Source organism: Bufo bufo, chromosome 2 (genome assembly GCF_905171765.1).
Source record: "Bufo bufo chromosome 2, aBufBuf1.1, whole genome shotgun sequence".
NCBI lineage: Eukaryota > Metazoa > Chordata > Amphibia > Anura > Bufonidae > Bufo > Bufo bufo.
Genome location: NC_053390.1, coordinates 51,787,605 through 51,809,981, shown reverse-complemented (window position 1 = coordinate 51,809,981; position 22,377 = coordinate 51,787,605). Strand labels below are relative to the sequence as shown.

At 44.8% G+C, this 22,377-nt stretch overlaps 1 protein-coding gene across 3 annotated transcripts in view; it reads right to left on the bottom strand.

The window, feature by feature from the left end:
• The window catches only part of MALT1 (MALT1 paracaspase), a 223,675-nt gene that overhangs the window by 54,859 nt on the left and 146,439 nt on the right, over window positions 1-22,377 (bottom strand). For all 3 annotated transcript variants that reach the window (XM_040421076.1, XM_040421073.1, XM_040421074.1), the window contains 4 exons: window positions 21,849-22,015; window positions 7,669-7,790; window positions 7,199-7,349; window positions 4,381-4,556 (listed from right to left, as the gene is read on the bottom strand). In XM_040421076.1, the coding sequence (XP_040277010.1) occupies window positions 4,381-4,556; window positions 7,199-7,349; window positions 7,669-7,790; window positions 21,849-21,981 (582 nt within the window). In that variant the 5' untranslated portion in view covers window positions 21,982-22,015. The remainder of the gene's footprint in view (window positions 1-4,380; window positions 4,557-7,198; window positions 7,350-7,668; window positions 7,791-21,848; window positions 22,016-22,377) is intronic.

The following is a 22,377-nucleotide window of genomic DNA, read 5'->3' as shown; positions in this document are numbered from 1 at the left end:
TATACAGTAATTACATAGATAAAATTGGGCTGGGCATAACATTTTCAATAGATGGTTCCGCAAAAAACGGAACGGATACGGAAGACATACGGATGCATTTCCGTATGTGTTCAGTTTTTTTTGCTGACCCATTGACTTGAATAGAGCCACGGAACGTGATTTGCGGGCAATAATAGGAGATGTTCTATCTTTCAACGGAACGGAAAAACAAAAATACGGAATGCATACGGAGTACATTCCGTTTTTTTTGCGGAACCATTGAAATTAATGGTTCCGTATACGGAACACAAAAAAACGTCCCGTAGACTCACAAAAAAAATGTTCGTGTGGACTAGGCCTTAAGCTGAAATACCATTCACAGCCTGTGAACAAAAAAAAGGTGGCACTTTCTTAAAAGCTGCACTACCGAACATGGCCTTAGGACAGGAGCGGCGTTGTTTCTAGAGGAAAGGGGCTGAGTTTCTGCAAAACCGCATCCGTGCTTTTTAAATTCTATTAACCCCATTGATACTAGTATGTTTTTTTTATCAGGTAACTGTATAGTTTCCCGTTCAATGTTCTCTACTTCTTGTTAGAGAGTCCTGAAACAAGTCTGTTCAGAACAGAGAGGCTACTGTATAACTAATAGATCTTAAGATACTTAAAAGAGTTTTCCAAGACATTAATACTAATGACCTGTCCTCTGGATAGGTCACCAGTATCTGATCGGTGGGGGTCCGACACCCCGGACCCCCGTCAATCAGCTGTTTGAGAAGGCAGTGGTGCTCCTGTCAGTGCTGCGGCCTTCTCTCTGCTCACCAAGCACAGCGCCGTACATTGTATAGTGGCTGTGTTTGGTATTACAGCTGAGCCGCATTCACTGCAAAGTGGCTGAGCTGCGCCCAGGACAAGTGACAATCTCTTTCTAACTGGAGCTAGTCCTTTACTTCACATGGATCCAGAGATCTCCCCATTCATTGCTCTGCTACATTTATTTCAAGCTGAAAGCTCACTGGGTGTGTCCTTTGTCAGAGGGGGGGGGATGTCCTTTCTGCTGAAACTCTCTCCCTAGCGAGCGCAGCTCAGGGAGCATGCACTTTCTGCTGCAGCTCTCTCCCTATGATAGCTCATGGGATGTGTCCTTTCTGCCGCAACTCGATCTCTATCACAGATCAAGGGGTGTGCCCTTTCTGCTGCAGCTTTCTACCTATCATAGCTCAGGGTGTGTATCCCTTCTGCTCCAGCTCTCTCCCTGTAACTGTCACAACTTCTAGAAGTAGATACAGTACAGTACAGACCAAAAGTTTGGACACACCTTCTCATTCAAAGAGTTTTCTTTATTTTCATGACTATGAAGGCATCAAAACTATGAATTAACACATGTGGAATTATATACATAACAAACAAGTGTGAAACAACTGAAAATATGTCATATTCTAGGTTCTTCAAAGTAGCCACCTTTTGCTTTGATTACTGCTTTGCACACTCTTGGCATTCTCTTGATGAGCTTCAAGAGGTAGTCACCTGAAATGGTCTTCCAACAGTCTTGAAGGAGTTCCCAGAGATGCTTAGCACTTGTTGGCCCTTTTGCCTTCACTCTGCGGTCCAGCTCACCCCAAACCATCTCGATTGGGTTCAGGTCCGGTGACTGTGGAGGCCAGGTCATCTGGCGCAGCACCCCATCACTCTCCTTCATGGTCAAATAGCCCTTACTTTCAAAGTTTTCCCAATTTTTCGGCTGACTGACTCACCTTCATTTTTTAAAGTAATGATGGCCACTCGTTTTTCTTTACTTAGCTGCTTTTTTCTTGCCATAATACAAATTCTAACAGTCTATTCAGTAGGACTATCAGCTGTGTATCCACCTGACTTCTCCTCAACGCCACTGATGGTCCCAACCCCATTTATAAGGCAGGAAATCCTACTTATTAAACCTGACAGGGCACACCTGTGAAGCTCATCAAGAGAATGCCAAGAGTGTGCAAAGCAGTAATCAAAGCAAAAGGTGGCTACTTTGAAGAACCTAGAATATGACATATTTTCAGTTGTTTCACACTTGTTTGTTATGTATATAATTCCACATGTGTTAATTCATAGTTTTGATGCCTTCATAGTCATGAAAATAAAGAAAACTCTTTGAATGAGAAGGTGTGTCCAAACTTTTGGTCTGTACTGTAGCTGATGGCAGGTAAAGAATGAAACTGAGCAAGCACCTTAGTTGGTGGACGTGGACATTACTGTACAGATTAAACACCAAGAGGCGCCATTATAAGAGAATATCTCACAACAGGAGCATTTTTGCAACATAAAGTAAATTACAAAAGTAACTAGTTTTTCATGCTGAATTATATTAAAATAACATGCAATTAAATGGGGGTTACTAAGGTAGAAGAAGACTAGAATAGGTAGAGCTACATGTGAAGAAATAATGATATAATGTACAAAAGTGTGTGCTAATAATTATGTTATGCCATTACTGCAGAGGAGTTACAGCTTAAGGGTTTTATTTCACAAAGACAGCGTCTTTTCAGATTTAAAACACCGTGGTGATCAATTGATCGCCACTGATCCGGCGATAGTGGCTATAGCGGCTACTGTAGGGGAAATATGGTATTGCATGCAACCAGTCAAATGAATGGCCAAGTATGTATATGGCCAAGTAGTATATGGACATCTCAAGCCCGCCACTCTGAGTGAGATGCTGTGTTTCATAGCGGAGATCCCAAGTAGAGGATTATTCCTCTCTAACGTGCTCCTGTGTCCTAATAGGACATGGCAAGAGGGGTTGTTTTTGTGAGACAGCCCTATAAATGCAATGAAAACGCTCAGCATTTGCTTTCAGGTATCTCAGGCATTTGTGGACATTTTGTATCACTAGAGGATGCCTCCGGCTAAATTGAGAACGGGAATTAGCTGGATTCTGCTCTTGATGAAGGAACCTTGGGGTGCTGAGGCTTTCTGAACAGGACCTCATCATGTGCACTTTATGTCCATGTAATATTTTCTGAAATTAGAAGCTCCTGAATATGACGCTGGGGTCTGTTGTGACCCCCTGATGTATATCCTATAGACCACCTAATAGATGTTCTGACTAGACGGAGCCAGTCTGGTTGTCACGTTCCCTTTAAACATTATTTTGTTGCATTTCCTAGTTATGGGGAAGCTGGGAGACCACCAATAAGGCCACCTCCAGTCACGTTTTGGTGTGGGAGGGAAATCCACCACGAACGTAGGAAGGAAAGGGGAGAGGGGAAAAGGGCTGGAAACTAGAGAAAGGAGCTGGTCACCTCCTAGAGAAACCCTAATCAAAGTCCTGACTGACTGCAAATATGAAGTGACCCCAGAGGTAGGTGAGTTCATACACAGGAACCTAAATTCCTAATTCACCCTGTAGGAACCTGGTACTAATGTCAGGACAAGAGACAACCTGTTTCTCCAAACGGTAGGACAAACAGGAGCCTCCCTCAGACCTAAACACAAATGACAGGGAAAAGAGCAACACCAGATAACCCAAACAATCAACAAAAGGAAAAGAAGGCACTTAACTTCAAATAAGGGCTCATGCCCACGAACGTAAGGGCTCCGTGCCCGTGCTGCGGACCGCAAATTAATTACGGTCCGCAATGGGGCACCGGCCGTGAGGCATTCGCAGCGGATCACAGACCCATTCACTTGAATGGGGTTCGCGATCCGCATCTGACATTCCGCACAGCAAAAAAGTAGTGCATGCACTACTTTTTTTGCGGTGCGGAGGCACGGCCAGAAGCACCACGGAAGCACTCCATAGTGCTTCCGTGGGCTTCCGATCCGTGCTTCCGCATCGCATCTCCCGGATTGCAGACCCATTCAAGTGAATGGGTCCGTGATGCGGCTGCACACGGCCGGTGCCCCATGTATTGCGGACCCGCCATATGCAGGTCGCAATATGGCCACGGGCAGCACACGGTCATGTGCATGAGCCCTATGTCTGGAAGCACAGGAACTCCACCGAGATCCAAACACCAGCCATCCAAAACAAGACTGAAGCTATAAACCGCACAGCATGGTGGGAGAAGCCAGAATAAATAGGGAAGGATAAATGACCACATAAGCAACACCTGAGGCCAGGGGTGTGGCCATCACCAGAAACAGTGAGACACATTTATCATGTAGGCTCGGTGGATGGCAACCTGTGTGGGAGTCAATTGTGGTTTCCATACCATGATGTCAAGTTTCAAGGCTCTTTAATGGTTTGTCTTATGGTGTAGCTACCTGTAGGTGGCACTGGAGAGACAGTTTTCTGCCTTCTGGAGGAGAGCTCATTTGCATACTTTTCCCATGGAGCATTGACTCTGTACACCAGCTGGATCTCCACAAGGAGGACCAGTACCTTCCAAGGCATACTGAAAGTAGCACACCTACCGTATACACGCTAGTTGTCGCATCCACCAGTGCCACATCATTCCTGTACCACTGATAACAGGGCAAGGGTTTTCCTATGGCGGCACACTCCAGCACAAGCTTTGCCCCCACCGCCAGCGTTTGGGACTGAGGTTGGTTACATATCTGAAGTCTATTGTCAGGCAACATTGAAATTCCTAAGAAAGAAAGAAAAGTTATCACTACAATCAGAGCAACCGAAACACCTGAAACCTTTATAGTGTCGTTCTACTCAAGCCCAGGCAGCTCATGTCTGCACAGCTGGCTTCTCCTGTTTATACAGGCCCTAAAGGGCAATGTGTCTGTTGGATTACTACCATGGGGGATGGGCATACATTACATGTCCTAAGAAGCCTAGTTTTTGCTCAAAAGTTATTCAAGTTAGTATTATAGCAGTTGCATCCCTGTACATAGGAGCAGTGTTATAGTAGTTATATTCTTGTATATAGAAGCAGTATTATAGTAGTTATATTCTTGTACATAGGAGGCAGTATTATAGTAGTTATATTCTTATACATAGGAGCAGTATTATAGTAGTTATATTCTTGTACATAGGAGCAGTATTATAGTAGTTATATTCTTGTACATAGGAAGCAGTATTATAGTAGTTATATTCTTGTACATAGGAGCAGTATTATAGTAGTTATATTCTTGTACATAGGAGCAGTATTATAGTAGTTATATTCTTGTACATAGGAGGCAGTGTTATAGTAGTTATATTCTTGTACATAGGAGGCAGTATTATAGTAGTTATATTCTTGTACATAGGAGGCAGTATTATAGTAGTTATATTCTTGTACATGGGAGCAGTATTATAGTAGTTATATTCTTGTACATAGGAGGCAGTATTATAGTAGTTATATTCTTGTACATAGGAGCAGTATTATAGTAGTTATATTCTTGTACATAGAAGGCAGTATTATAGTAGTTATATTCTTGTACATAGGAGCAGTATTATAGTAGTTATATTCTTGTACATAGGAGGCAGTATTATAGTAGTTATATTCTTGTACATAGGAGCAGTTTTATAGTAGTTATATTCCTGTACATAGGAGACAGTATTATAGTAGTTATATTCTTGTACATAGAGAGCAGTATTATAGTAGTTATATACTTGTACATAGGAGGCAGTATTATAGTAGTTATATTCTTGTACATAGGAGCAGTATTATAGTAGTTATATTCTTGTACATAGGAGGCAGTATTATAGTAGTTATATTCTTGTACATAGGAGGCAGTATTATAGTAGTTATATTCTTGTACATAGGAGCAGAATTATAGTAGTTATATTCTTGTACATTGGAGCAGTATTATAGTAGTTATATTTTTGTACATTGGAGCAGTATTATAGTAGATATATTCTTGTACATAGGGGGCAGTATTATAGTAGTTATATTCTTGTACATAGGAGGCAGTATTATAGTAGTTATATTCTTGTACATAAGAGCAGTATTATAGTAGTTATATTCTTGTACATAGGAGCAGTATTATAGTAGTTATATTCTTGTACATTGGAGCAGTATTATAGTAGTTATATTCTTGTACATAGGAGCAGTATTATAGTAGTTATATTCCTGTACATAGGGGCAGTGTTATAGTAGTTATATTTCTGCTGTACATAGGAGCAGTGTTATAGTAGTTATATTTCTGCTGTACATAGTAGGGAGAATTATAATCATTATATTCTTGTACATAAGGAGCAGTTATTAATTTTTCCATAGGAGCAGTATTTTAGTAGTTGTATTCTTGTACATAAGAGGCAATTTTTATTGTAAAAAAACAAAACAATAACAGTAGATTATTCATAATAACATTGATGCTATTAAGTTATCTGAAACACAGTTGGGTGGGCTTGAAAGTGACAACTAATAATAATTAAAAAAAAGTTGGGATTATCCAAAAATAACACAATTTAAAGAACACAAATGTATATTGTAAGGGATCGCTCTCTCTCAGGGGGTCGCAATCACATACTTCTCCTCTGACAACGGGGTTCAAGTCCAAAAGGTGCTTTATTTTGGCACTTCAGCACCATCACACACATAAACATCGAGAATAAACACCTGCCCGTCTGGGCTCTACCTAATACACATGTTGTCTGTACCTGACCTATAGAGCGCCGTTCACACAGCCATACACGGTCCAGCAGCCTCCAGGCTGTGACCACACCAGCACCCCTGGGGGGAGATGGTCCAGAAGTCCTCCCGACTCTGACCGTGCGACCCTCATTCCGTAAGCGTCGCTGGGCCCCCGAAACTTCAGGCTTTACAAAGTCTCTCTCACATTCATATCGACTTCACAATATAAAGATTTCAAGTAATCCAATGCAGAAATGTCAGTCGTATGAAAACGTAACAAATGAGCCTGAGTTAATAATCCTGCTGGTAGTTATCATTTTAGACAATAGCTCATCCTATTTTATATTATAAAGGTTTACATAGGACTGCAGGTAAGCTGCATCATCTCATATCCCATGACACAGATCCCTCGTGAATTCACACTGGACATATAGGAATCTAAAAACCACTTGTAGCAGTAAAGTACATAAAGTCCAGGGATGAGGGGGGCTGAGGGGTATGTAGCTGCAGATTCTCATTCTGTGTGTGTGAGACTGCATGCTGTAAGAGGGAGGGAGAAGCAGCTACTGAGAGGATAAATCTGACTGCCACAGAGCACACAGCATAGCTTTTACTTCCCCCGCAGGCATCGATACAGAAAATATACTGTTACAAAAACCAGCAGAGCAAGACATAAATGACACATTTGCCTTCTTCCCGTCTGCATACCTTATATAACTTACCATGACATGCCAAATTGCTTTCAATAACTTCCAGCCGAGCCCAGTTACTAAAATCACAAGTATGAGTGTCATTGACTCTGCAAATGTAGAAGCCGGCGTCATCCACATGCACAGGGTTAAATGTCAGTTCTGAGGAATTACCATACGGGACCTGTGGTTCAGGTTATAAAGTAAAACAATCAGTCCTCACACACTGTCCTTATACAATATCAGCATATGTTCTGTGTATTTATGTTGATGGGGGTATAAAACAGGCAGAGATTTAATATGATTGTCCATTTTGACTCAGATCTTCTACATGGATGATACAATTCTCACTCTATGAAATCACCACTAGGGGGAGCTTAGTGCATACAGTTTTCACATTGAACTGAATAGTAACACAGTATGCAATATACCTCTAAGTTTTATCTAATGGTGTGAGGTTATGTGTGTTATATACATATATGTTATAGAACAAAAGAATCCACCTCCTTATCCATTTTGAACCACTGGTAGTTAACAACAGGATGTTCAGCAGCTATACAGCACAGCTTGACCATTTGTCCAGAACGAACCGCCATCGACTCTGGTTGCATGACAACTTTCACCCCTACAAAGAAAAAAAACAGGGCATTGTTATTTTGTCTGGTAAAACGACGGACATCATGACAGAAATTCAAAAGACCCCCCATCATAGTAGGAGGAGTGCACGGGCATCGTTAGTGTCCATCACGTGACTAATCTGGCACTGCTGTCATTTTCACTCTTCTGCACCTATGATAGAGGTGTCATTCTAAAATCAGGCAAAAATAGTCAAACATGGAAAAAAAAACTATATAAATTTGGTATCGCCATAATAAAATCAACCCACAGAATAAAGTTATCATATCATATATACCATATGGAAAACTGCATAAAAAAATAAAATAAAAATACAAAAATATTGCAATTTTTGCCCACCGCACCTCCTAAAATATAAATAAAAAGTGATTAAAAAGTCATATGTACCCCCAAAATGATTCCAATAAAAACTACAGCCCGTCCTAAAAAAAAAAAAAAAACATGCCCTTCCACAATTACTTTGACAGAAAAGTAAAAATGTTATGGATGTTAGTATAGGGTGATGCAACAGATTTTTTTATAAAAAGTGATTTAGCAAAACATGCAAAAACTATACAAATTTTGTTTCACTATAGTCGTAGCAACCTACAGAATAAAATATCATATATACCACATGGTGAACCCCATAAAAAATTTAAAAAAACACTGACAGAATTGCAATATTTGCCCACCTCACCTCCCAAAAAGTGAAACAAAAAGAGATCAAAAAGCCAAAGGTATCCAAAATGGTATCAATAAAAACTACAGTTTGACCTGCAAAAAAACACATCCCACAGCAGTTTATGACCACATTTGGGATATTTCTGTACTCAGGAGAAATTGTTTAAAAAATGATGTGTTTTTTCTCCTTTTAACACTTGCGAAAATGTAAAATGTGGGGCTAAAGCAACGTATTTTTGAAAAAAATTAGATTTTTCATTGTTATGGTCTAATGTTAATCAATTCTATGAAACACATGTGGAGTCAAAACCATCACTACACCACTAGCTGTAGTTTGAAAAATTAAGTTATTTGCTGGGATCTCTCCTGCTCTAGTACCTCATGGGTGTCAAAAATTTGACATGGCGCCCATTGTCCCTATCCTTCCTTTGACAAGGGGTCGGAAACCATCATATTGTTTGCCCTGCCTGGACCAGATATTCGGAGCGCCTGCAGCGCGCTCCGCTAGTCCTGATAACTGAGATGGCTTGCGGATTTACAAAGAAAAACAGAGCTCCCCCGACATGTTTCACCGCTTACACGGTGTCCTCAGGGGTATAGGAGCTACTGGCAGCACAAGCGTTAATCACTGGTGTCCAATCGGAGAAAAGGAACGTATGGCAAATGAAGGTGAGAGGATCCGTTCTGCTCTATACGCGTGCGCTCAGACTGTAGCTGGATATCCCTGCTGGTCAAAACTGCTCATGTATTGGGACTTTGATCTTTTTGCAGGACTTATACCAGGAATACCTTATAGTACCTTATAGTACTGCACGTTCTTGCATATGTCTGGGACATAGTACCGCATATTATTACATATATCTGGGACATATATTACTGTCACTTATTCCTACATCTGTATTCAGATTTACATATCTTTTATATCTCTCTATATACCCAATAGGTCTCATAGTACAGCATATTTTACAGCATATTTTTAGTACAGTATATTTTTGTGCCACATATTTATACCCAATAGGTCTCATAGATTATACATTCTAAGATATATATTTTTTTAATACAGCATATTTTTAGTACTGCATATTTTTAATACAGCATATTTTACAATATATTTTTAGCACATTTTTAATACAACATATTTTAGTACATCACATTCATAGTACAGCATATTTTTAATATTCTTGTGCTGCATATTTTTTGTACTGCATATTATTATGCATATGAGTAAAAAAAAAATTACTGTATGGATACTGGACGGGCCTGGTTCCAGTCCAATTTATAAGTACATTTACAGTGGTCTTATTCTCTTTTGAATTTTCTGTCACTGCAGTAATATCCGGGACATATCTTACTAGGTTAGTGCCATTATATACAAACTAAAGTTTGTATACAGTACAGACCAAAAGTTTGGACACACCTTCTCATTCAAAGAGTTTTCTTTATTTTCATGACTATGAAGGCATCAAAACTATGAATTAACACATGTGGAATTATATACATAACAAACAAGTGTGAAACAACTGAAAATATGTCATATTCTAGGTTCTTCAAAGTAGCCACCTTTTGCTTTGATTACTGCTTTGCACACTCTTGGCATTCTCTTGATGAGCTTCAAGAGGTAGTCCCCTGAAATGGTCTTCCAACAGTCTTGAAGGAGTTCCCAGAGATGCTTAGCACTTGTTGGCCCTTTTGCCTTCACTCTGCGGTCCAGCTCACCCCAAACCATCTCGATTGGGTTCAGGTCCGGTGACTGTGGAGGCCAGGTCATCTGGCGCAGCACCCCATCACTCTCCTTCATGGTCAAATAGCCCTTACTTACAAAGTTTTCCCAATTTTTCGGCTGACTGACTGACCTTCATTTCTTAAAGTAATGATGGCCACTCGTTTTTCTTTACTTAGCTGCTTTTTTCTTGCCATAATACAAATTCTTACAGTCTATTCAGTAGGACTATCTGCTGTGTATCCACCTGACTTCTCCTCAATGCCACTGATGGTCCCAACCCCATTTATAAGGCAAGAAATCCCACTTATTAAACCTGACAGGGCACACCTGTGAAGTGAAAACCATTTCAGGGGACTACCTCTTGAAGCTCATCAAGAGAATGCCAAAAGTGTGCAAAGCAGTAATCAAAGCAAAAGGTGGCTACTTTGAAGAACCTAGAATATGACATATTTTCAGTTGTTTCACACTTGTTTGTTATGTATATAATTCCACATGTGTTAATTCATAGTTTTGATGCCTTCAGTGTGAATCTACAATTTTCATAGTCATGAAAATAAAGAAAACTCTTTGAATGAGAAGGTGTGTCCAAACTTTTGGTCTGTACTGTATATAGATTCCTGGAGGTGTATAAACTCCAATTTAAATGTGCCTGTTTTCTATCTACAGGCCACATTTAGGTGCACCTGTTAGGCCTGGGACATATCAGCCAGTCTTGAGTGGGACTCGCAGACTCCTCCCTCCTCCCATTGCAAGCATGGCCACATGCTGGAGGTAACTGGTGAGCTGTTTGTGAGTCGGCATTATGCTCCTGTAATTTGCCCACTGGCTCCTGGTATTGCCCATACGGCTCAGGTAGGAGAGTGTTAGGTCCCGGGCTACTTGAGAAACCTTGGCGTGGTGCCCGGGCTTAGACATGTTCTACACCGTAGGCAGGACATGTTGACTAATCTCTCAATTTTAAAATCAGTTTGAGGGTTTAGTGAGACTGCAGAGTGCACCTGTCTTTGTTATTTTGTTATATTGTTAGGTTAGTGCCATCTACAAAGATGGGGCGAAACAGAAATAATTATTGGCTTTTATTTACTTGTCGTTCATTTTTCGCCCAATTTTTTTTTTTGTCATTATTTTAGATGAAGGCAGAAAAGGAAAAAAACTTCATTAAGGTCAGTGGGGCTCATCATATTAAGTCTGTATATTCACCGGACTTCACTTTGTAGCAACTTTTTGTCCAAATTTCCTCCCTCTTGCCCAACTGTATTTTTTCTATGCCCCAAAACCACAATGTATTTGGATTATATTTAATGTGTCGAGAGACAGCTGTATCCTTATTAGTTTTAATAGCACTTATATGTCTGGAAATTCAACGCCTTAGTTCTTGTGTTGCCTACATAAAGTTTGGGGCAGGAGCAGGCAGCTCCATGGGTTTTGCGGGTTATTAATTGTCTGATCTCATATCTTTTCTCATCAGTAGGATTAATGAAATTTCGAATTCTTGGAATATACTTGCAAAAGGAGCAATCACCACATGGTGTAGAACCTCTGGCTCTGTCCTTACTTGCTCCATGAGTAGTGCTGTTCTCCTGGAGGAGGCTATGAACCAGGTGATCTTTAAGATTGGCACCCCTGCGGTATGTTATATTTGAATAAGGACTTAGGACTGATTGTAAGTCTTTGATTGTAAGACATGCCTAAGGACATTGCATATTTCCCGTGTGTATCCATCATAGGGTAACTTTTTAAATTATTTAATAAAAGTTATATTTTTAAAGTTAGGCCACAAACAGGATCCATATAGCCCTTGGCTATTAATCTTTATTAGCTTGATACATCCTGGGCCATTTTGGGTCTTTTGTTTATAGAACTTGAGACTACCATCGTTTTATAGACAATCATCTTGGCTATCTCATACATAAATTGGACTTGCAGCTACTGTATTTAGCATATGATAGTTATGCAGATTATTGTCATATAACTGCATTATTACTGTTTTGCTCCTAAAATTCTAAATTTAAATTTTTATTATTTTGTAAATCCACCATTGGCTTTCAACACTGCCTGAATCCTTCTGGGCATGCTCTCGATCAGATTCAAGCATGTCTCAACAAAATCTGTTCCCAGGTCTCTGCTGCACGTTCCCAATGTTGGTGCATACTGGTCGACTCACTTGAGTACGAATACAGCTTTTTCTTCAACTCTAACCATAAGTGTTCGATTGGGTTGAGGTCTCGGGACTGTGGGGGTGTCACGGAACCATGAACCAGACGTACAACAAGAGATAAGTGAAAATAAGAAGGCTTTATTGCAAATCAAGCTATAAAGCAAAAGTCCAAACGGATGGTGAAACCGAAGCAGAGTCTTTGCGTAGCCAGAGGTCAGGAAACCGGAAGGGTAGTCAGACGAAGCCAGGATCAGGGACCAGCAGGGTAGTCAGACGAAGCCAGGATTAGGAACCAGAAGCAGCAGCAGTCTTAGAAGCATGTGAACACAGGAGGACCAAGCAAGGAACTGACGCCACAGACCTCCTATATATATGAGCTAGGCATCCAGCTCCTCCCAGAGGGAAGGAGGAGCCGCGGGGTGGAAGGCTACAAGAACCCCAGAAACCAAGATGGCCGCCAGCACATGTCAAACGAGGGAGAACAGCAAGAAGGTAAGACCATGACAGTACCTCCCCCTCAAGGGCCCCTCCTCCGCGGAGCAAAAAAACGGTTTCTGAGGGAAGCGTGCGTGGAAGGCTCGGAGCAAGGCAGGAGCATGGACATCTGCGGAGGGAACCCAGGAACGCTCCTCTGGACCATAACCACGCCAATGGACCAAAAACTGCACCCGACCGCGGACCAGGCGTGAGTCCAGGATATTGCTCACCTCATACTCCTCACGATTGCCCACTTGGACCGGACGAGGCCGAGGAACCGAGGAAGTGAAACGATTACACACCAGTGGCTTCAACAGGGAGACATGAAACACGTTGGAGATCCGCATGCCAGGAGGAAGCGCAAGGGCATAGGCTACCGGGTTTACCCTGCGAAGCACTCGGAAGGGACCAACAAAGCGAGGAGCCAACTTGGGAGTGGGCACTCGAAGGTTGAGGTTGCGGGTGGACAACCATACACGGTCTCCGACCTGGTAGGAAGGAGCAGGCGCTCGTCTGTGATCAGCCTGGAGTTTCTGGCGCTGCGCAGAGACCTCAAGGGACCTCTGGATCTGTACCCAAGAAGCACGTAGGACGGAAAGGTGATCCTCCACAGCAGGAATATCCTGGGGAGAAAATACCTCCGGTAAGACGGCAGGTTGGAACCCATAATTGGCCAAGAAGGGAGACGTCCCAGAGGAAGAGTTCACCGCCGTGTTCCTGGCAAACTCAGCCCAAGGCAGGAGGTCAACCCAATTGTCTTGGTGATCGGAGACATAGCAACGAAGGAATTGCTCCAAGGCCTGATTGGATCGTTCTGCGGCCCCATTGGACTGAGGGTGGTAGGCCGAGGAGAAGGAGAGATGAATCCCCAACTGGGAGCAAAAGGCGCGCCAGAACCTGGACACAAACTGACTCCCCCGATCCGACACAATCTCCTTGGGCAAACCGTGCAACCGGAAGACCTCCCTGGCAAAAATCGTGGCCAACTCTTGTGCAGAGGGTAACTTCTTGAGAGGAACACAGTGGCACATTTTGGAAAACCGATCCACAATCATGAGAATGACCGTATGGCCTCGGGATGCAGGGAGGTCCACAATGAAATCCATCCCCAGGTGTGACCATGGGCGCTCCCCGGTAGCTATGGGTTGCAGAAGCCCCAACGGAAGGTGCCGAGGGGACTTACTCTGGGCACAAACGGAGCATGCCGCTACATATGCGGCGATGTCGGAACGTAGGGAAGGCCACCAGAACAGACGTGAAACAGCCCAGGACAGCTGATTCTTTCCAGGATGCCCCGCGGTCTTGGAGTTATGGTAGGTTCGCAACAACCGAGTGCGCAACTCCTCAGGCACAAAACATCTGCCGTTGGGTCTCCCAGAGGGAGCACCAGATTGAGCCGCCAAAATCTGCTCACCCAGAGGAGAGGTCAGGCTGGTGCGAATGGCGGCCAAGATCTGATTCGGAGGTATGACCGAAATCGGAATCGACTCCTCCCTGGACAGCTCGGAGTACTGCCGTGATAAGGCATCCGCCCTGATGTTCTTGGAACCGGGTAGGTAGGAGACCACGTAATTAAAACGTGACAAGAACAGAGCCCATCTGGCCTTACGTGGTGTCAATCTCTTGGCCTCAGAAAGGTAGGTCAGATTCTTGTGGTCCGTCAGGATGAGAACCGGAACCACCGAACCCTCGAGCAAGTGCCTCCATTCTTTAAGGGCCTGCACGATGGCCAATAACTCCCTGTCACCAATCTGATAGTTGCACTCCGCGGGAGACAGTTTCCGGGAGTAAAACCCACAAGGAAGCAGAGGACCCTCTGGTGTTCTACGCTGAGACAGAAGGGCGCCTACTCCCGTCTCAGACGCGTCCACCTCGAGGACAAAGGGCAACCCAGGGTTGGGATGCGACAGAATGGGAGCCGACACAAAGGCGGATTTTAGGGTCTCAAAAGCTCGGATGGCCTCGAGCGGCCAGACCTGGGAATTACTGCCCTTCCTGGTCAGATCCGTGAGAGGCTTGGCCAGCATGGAAAAGTCCTTGATGAACTTCCGATAATAATTGGCGAAGCCCAAAAAGCGCTGCAGGGAACGAAGACCACTGGGCTGGGGCCACTGTAAGACAGCCGAAACCTTCTCAGGATCCATGGAGAACCCCTCAGCGGAAATGATGTACCCTAAGAAGGTTACCTGGGATCGGTGAAATTCGCATTTCTCAAGCTTACCGAACAGCTTGTTCTCTCGTAACCGTTGCAACACTCGTCTGACATCCAGAATGTGGGCCTCCATGGATTCAGAATATACCAAGATGTCATCCAAATAGACCACCACACACTGCTGCAACAGGTCACGGAAAACATCGTTGATGAATTCCTGAAAGACTGAGGGCGCATTGCACAACCCAAAGGGCATAACCAAGGATTCATAATGACCGGTCCTGGTGTTAAACGCGGTCTTCCACTCATCGCCCGCCTTGATCCTTACCAGGTTATATGCCGCCCTCAGGTCGAGTTTGGTAAAGACCGTGGCCCCTTTAAGGCGATCGAACAGCTCGGAAATCAAGGGTATCGGGTAAGCGTTCTTGATCGTGATGCGATTGAGACCCCTGTAATCGATGCAAGGCCTCAACTCACCGCCCTTCTTTTTCACAAAGAAAAATCCAGCCCCTGCCGGGGACGAGGATTTGCGAATGTGTCCGCGTGAAAGCGCCTCCCTCACGTACTCCTCCATGGCCTCATTCTTCGCTACCGACAGTGGATAGACCTTGCCACGGGGAGGAACGGCACCAGATTGTAACTCTATGGCACAATCGTATGGGCGGTGCGGAGGTAGGGCAACCGCACGCACCTTATCGAATACTTATTGTCAACACGGGAAACCGGGGACGAGGAGACTCCACCCAAGATCTGCCCCCGACAGGATCTCAGGTACGAGCGTTTCCCGGACGGTTCGGACATGCCAAACGTAGGCGCCAATCTGTTAGAAGACCTCCGCAGGCTCTCCTTAAAGGAAGGTCTCTCCCTGAGTCTGGTGTCAATCAAAATCAGGAAAGAAATAAGAGCCTCGAGCTCCACTGGTAGGTCCTTAGCTGCAACCTCATCCTTCAAGGCATCCGAGAGACCATGAGAGAAAGCAGCGACCAGAGCCTCATTACTCCAGCCCACCTCTGCTGCCAGGGTACGAAACTCAATGGCGTATTCGGCTACGGATCGTGAACCCTGTCTGATGGACATAAGGAGCTTCGCAGCAGAGGCAGCACGAGCCGGCACATCGAATACCTTCCGAAGAGAAGCAATGAAACCGGAAAACTCGGCAACCACCGGATCGTTGTTCTCCCATAAAGGGCTGGCCCAGGCCAAGGCCTTGTCTGCGAGCAGCGAGATCAAGAAGCCCACCTTTGATCTCTCAGTAGGAAAGGCATGTGGCAGCAACTCGAAATAAATGCCCACCTGGTTAAGGAAACCTCGGCACTGGGTTGGCTCTCCCCCAAAGCGCTGTGGAAGAGGGGCAGAACCGGACATACCCCGAAACACCGCAGGCGCAACAACAGGTGTCGGGGTAGACTCTGGCGCAACAACCGGAGCGGCAGTAGGAGCGAAATGAGCCGTGCGTTCAAGCAGGGTTTGCAACGCCACAGCGAACCGACCCAACAGGTGATCCTGCTGATCAAGTCTGGCAACCAGCGTGGGTAGCGAGGATGGCCCTGTACCGTCAGAATTCATGGCTTGGTCCTAATGTCACGGAACCATGAACCAGACGTACAACAAGAGATAAGTGAAAATAAGAAGGCTTTATTGCAAATCAAGCTATAAAGCAAAAGTCCAAACGGATGGTGAAACCGAAGCAGAGTCTTTGCGTAGCCAGAGGTCAGGAAACCGGAAGGGTAGTCAGACGAAGCCAGGATCAGGGACCAGCAGGGTAGTCAGACGAAGCCAGGATTAGGAACCAGAAGCAGCAGCAGTCTTAGAAGCATGTGAACACAGGAGGACCAAGCAAGGAACTGACGCCACAGACCTCCTATATATATGAGCTAGGCATCCAGCTCCTCCCAGAGGGAAGGAGGAGCCGCGGGGTGGAAGGCTACAAGAACCCCAGAAACAAAGATGGCCGCCAGCACATGTCAAACGAGGGAGAACAGCAAGAAGGTAAGACCATGACAGGGGGCCAATCTAGGTGTAGTTACATGACAGGAATCTCCATAACTAATCATATGCTAAATAGCTGCAAGGCCAATCCAGCACCTCTACTTCATTGCCATTGAACCATTTCTTCACAAATTTCGACATATGGCTCAGGTCGTTGTCCTGCTGGAACACTATGTCGTCCTTTTCATACCCATAGTTTCTTCCAGACCCATTTGCACTCATCAGAGCCCATCTCATCGCTCCAAATCACCAGTTTCCAATATTCTACTGTCCACTTGTCACGAGGGTATCAAGAGCCACGTCTGACTCCGTTATACCCGGGGTCAGGAAGTCGCAGCGGGTGGCTGCGCGCTCTATATCTAAAGATCACGTTGTTTCTTAGTGATTGTTTTCTGTGTTTGCCTTGCTATCCTTTTTGTCTCACTCAGGGATCCGTAGCTTCTCCTCCTCAGCTGTTTCTTGTCTGCCACTCCCAACCTCCTTATATTCTCCCCTCACACTTCTCTAGTTGCCAGTTATAGAGCTTCCTGCCTGGACATCTATACTGACCCACTGGAGTTGTGAATCCTGGTTGTCGTTCCAGAGTGCTACCCTCCGGATCCCTGTTGGGCTTATGGTTGTCTCCTGTTGTCGCCCACCTGGGATTATATGTTGAGTCTGTGTTGTCTGTCCTCCCCTTGGTGTTTTCCCTTAGAGCTAGTGGTGCGGACTAGTGTTCCCATCGCCCTGTTCACTATCTAGGGCTCAGCTCAGGGAAAGCCAGGGCTTTAGGCACGTGATCGGCGTACGGGTGAGGAACCCGTCTAGGGACGTCAGGGCAGCCAGGTGCCACCCGCCAGGTGAGTCAGGGGTCACCACCTTCCCTCTCACTTGGGCAGGGCCTTCCTCGTTCCCTCCCTCTGTGTCACGTATGTGATAGCCACGCCGACCGTGATATTATAACTGGCCATTACTTTTTGAGAAAAAAAATAAAAGAAAAAGAAAAAAAAATTATATAATTTTTTATTAGTTGTTTTTTTTCCTCTACTTAGAATCCAATATGGATCCTATTGATGCCTTGGCAGAACAGCTTCAAAGCCTGTCTTTGGAGGTGGCAGGATTGAAGGCGTCTGTTCTCCAACAACAGCAGCAAATGCAGCAGACCGCACCCTCAGCGGTTGCTATGGGTAACCAGGTTGTCACAGAACCCAAGGTTGCTCTTCCCGACAGATTTTCTGGGGGAAGGGACAAATTTGCGACGTTCCGTGAGTCCTGCAAATTATATTTTAAGTTGCGCCCTTACTCCTCAGGTCATGAAGAACAGCGGGTAGGGATTGTAATTTCCCTGCTTCAGGGGGATCCGCAATCCTGGGCGTTCTCGTTACCCCCTGGTTCTCAGGCTCTTCGGTCAGTGGAGGGATTTTTTGGAGCTTTGGGTCTCATATATGATGACCCTGACCGAGTCGCCCTGGCTGAGTCGAAGTTACGAAGACTCCTACAGGGAGATCGGTCAGCAGAGGAATATTGCTCAGAGTTCCGTAGGTGGGCTACGGATACTCAGTGGAACGACCCGGCTCTCAGGAGTCAGTTCTGCTCTGGGTTATCTGAAAGGGTTAAGGATGCACTGGCGATGTATGAGACCCCCCTCGAGGTAGATGCGTCAGAGGTGGGAGTGGGAGCTGTATTGTCTCAGGGTCCGTCTCCTGGCAAATGGCGTCCTTGCGCTTTCTTTTCCAAAAAATTATCTTCTGCGGAGAAGAATTATGATATTGGAAATAGGGAACTGTTGGCGATTAAACTGGCGCTTGAAGAGTGGCGTCACTTCTTAGAGGGGGCAATCCACCCCGTCACGGTGATTACGGATCACAAGAACCTTCTGTACCTAGAATCGGCTAAGCGTCTCACCCCTAGACAAGCTAGGTGGTCGCTATTCTTTACCAGATTTAACTTTGTAATCACCTATCGTCCTGGGGCAAAAAATACCAAGGCAGACGCATTATCTCGTAGTTTCCCTGGAGGGGGTAATGTTTGTGATCCGGTACCTATTTTACAAAGAGGAGTGGTTGTCTCTGCTGTACACTCTGTTCTAGAGGGAAAGGTGTTAGAGGCTCAGGGGGACGCCCCGGCCTCTTGCCCCTCAGAGAAATTGTTTGTACCGTTAAACCTGCGTCTTGAATTATTAAAAGAACATCATAATTCGGCACTTGCTGGACACCCGGGTAGTAAAGCAACCTTGGAGCTTTTATCTCGTCGTTTTTGGTGGCCAAGGTTGCGTCAGGATGTAATGGATTTCGTGTCTACTTGTTCTACTTGTGCACGCGCGAAAGTCTCTCATACACGTCCAGCAGGGTCTTTATTGCCACTTTTCATCCCCAATAGGCCATGGACACATCTGTCAATGGATTTCATCACTGACTTACCGTTGTCGGCGGGTAAAACAGTTATCTTGGTAGTAGTAGACAGGTTTAGCAAAATGGTACACTTTATTGCGCTACCCGCACTTCCTAATGCTAAAACTCTCGCTCAGGTGTTTATCAGTGAAATCGTGAAGCTTCACGGGGTCCCTTCCGATGTGGTTTCGGATCGGGGAACCCAGTTTATTTCTAAGTTTTGGAAAGCTTTTTGTTCCCGTTTGGGGGTTCACTTGTCCTTTTCCTCAGCTTTCCATCCTCAGTCGAATGGACAGACTGAGCGTACCAACCAAAACCTAGAAACATATTTAAGGTGTTTTGTGTCTGAAAGCCAAGAGTTGTGGTCATCATATTTACCGTTAGCTGAGTTTGCCAATCATTATCAGGAGTCCACTGGCAAGTCACCATTCCTTTGTGCATACGGTTTTCATCCCCAATTTTGTACTTTCAAAGAGGGGGGGTCTTCTGGGGTTCCCGAAGAGGAAAGGTTTTCTTCATCTCTTTCATCGGTATGGCAGAAGGTGCAAGTTAACTTGAAAAAGATGAGTGGTAAATATAAATGCATGGCCGATAAGAAACGGTCGCCAGGTCCGGACCTAGGAGTGAATGACTATGTGTGGTTGTCTACTAGGAATATTAAGTTGAAGGTTCCTTCTTGGAAACTGGGTCCTAGGTTCATTGGTCCCTATAAAATAGTAGCCGTCATTAACCCTGTGGCTTTTCGCCTGGAGCTACCTCAGACTTTTAAGATCCATAACGTCTTCCATAAATCGTTACTCAAGAAGTATGTTCCACCTCTAGAACCATCGCCGCTGCCACCTCCTCCTGTCATTGTGGCTGGTAATCTGGAGTTTCAAATAGCCAGAATTGTTGATTCTCGTCGGGTCCGCCGCTCTCTTCAGTATCTGGTGCATTGGAGGGGTTACGGTCCCGAGGAAAGAATGTGGGTTCCAGCGTCAGAGGTAAACGCCAACAGGTTAATTCAGACATTCCATGCCTCTCATCCGGAGAGACCTGGTCCTGAGTGTCCGGAGGCCCCTCGTGAAAGGGGGGGTACTGTCACGAGGGTATCAAGAGCCACGTCTGACTCCGTTATACCCGGGGTCAGGAAGTCGCAGCGGGTGGCTGCGCGATCTATATCTAAAGATCACGTTGTTTCTTAGTGATTGTTTTCTGTGTTTGCCTTGCTATCCTTTTTGTCTCACTCAGGGATCCGTAGCTTCTCCTCCTCAGCTGTTTCTTGTCTGCCACTCCCAACCTCCTTATATTCTCCCCTCACACTTCTCTAGTTGCCAGTTATAGAGCTTCCTGCCTGGACATCTATACTGACCCACTGGAGTTGTGAATCCTGGTTGTCGTTCCAGAGTGCTACCCTCCGGATCCCTGTTGGGCTTATTGTTGTCTCCTGTTGTCGCCCACCTGGGATTATATGTTGAGTCTGTGTTGTCTGTCCTCCCCTTGGTGTTTTCCCTTAGAGCTAGTGGTGCGGACTAGTGTTCCCATCGCCCTGTTCACTATCTAGGGCTCAGCTCAGGGAAAGCCAGGGCTTTAGGCACGTGATCGGCGTACGGGTGAGGAACCCGTCTAGGGACGTCAGGGCAGCCAGGTGCCAGCCGCCAGGTGAGTCAGGGGTCACCACCTTCCCTCTTACTTGGGCAGGGCCTTCCTCGTTCCCTCCCTCTGTGTCACGTATGTGATAGCCACGCCGACCGTGATACCACTGTTCATACTTTTTTGCAAACTCGAGCTGACACTTCTTATGACGATATTGATGTCGAGGCTTCTTCACCTTTTTTCAGGCCACCATTCCAGACTCGTGTAATGGACGTCTGTGATCTCACTATTATGAACCATACGAGCCACCTCCACTGCCGTGTTTGTTGCACCAGAACTGATAGACCTTGTGATGAGCCGACTTGTTGACTCTGATATTTTGCCTGGACGTCCACCTCTTGACTTTGGAAAGGAAGGACGGACTTCATTTCGTATTCTTCCAACTGTCATGGCGCTCACTTGATGCAGTTTGGCAATTTTCTTGGCCAAGATACCACTATCGATGAGCTGGATGATGCCGTTTCTCTTTTCTTGGGAAATCTTATTCATGGCTGCTCCTGGATTCAAACCAGTACCCTTTCGCTTGGGAATCAACCTAATAACACACTGAGCTATTAGAATGTGAGAACAGGTTGTAATTTGTAGTATACAAAGAAAAAAGATTGTTCCACCATCAGGAGCAAAGCAGTAACAATGTAGTTAGATTACAGGAATCTGCATAACTAATCATATGCTAAATAGCTGCAAGTCCAATTTATGAGATAGCCAAGATGATTGTCTATAAGATGATGGTAGTCTCACGTTGGAAGTTGTAGTGGATGGTGAGATATGGAGCCTGAAAGTCAAAAGTTCAAAACATTGCTATCCTTTTGCTCGGCAGTGTATTCGTGGGATACAGGAGCAACACAAAAAAAATAATCTAAAGTAAAGTTCCAACCACTCACCCGGGGGGCTCAGGATCTGAAGAGCATTTGACTGGCCGATGTTTTGTAAAAAGTCTGCCAGTTCTTTTGCTGTACATCCCTGATCTCCCATCAATCTCAACAGACTGCGGGCAGGACTTCCTTCTGGCTCCATCACCTTCAGGGAACACTGATGAAGTTCCAAGGAACTGGGGACAAAATGTATATAATAAGTTCAGTGATTCAATATTATTAGGTGATCACATCTTCATATCTTATGTCCAATCAGTCTGAATGGGCTATGGAGGAAAAACATTAAATTCAAACTTCTCACCACAGTAATTATTTATAATGGAAGTGCCTTTTGTCAACATGCAAATGGCATTTAGTAGCCACATTTCTATGTTGACTGTGGATGTATTCATACATGTGAATACACCCATCTTTAGAGCTGCCTATAAACATCAGATACCAGGATAAATAGCAGCCATCATGATGTAGGGACCAAGGGGGTGGGCCCTCAGAGTTAGTCCCATCCCTGAACATCATAAATGAATCACATTTATCACAC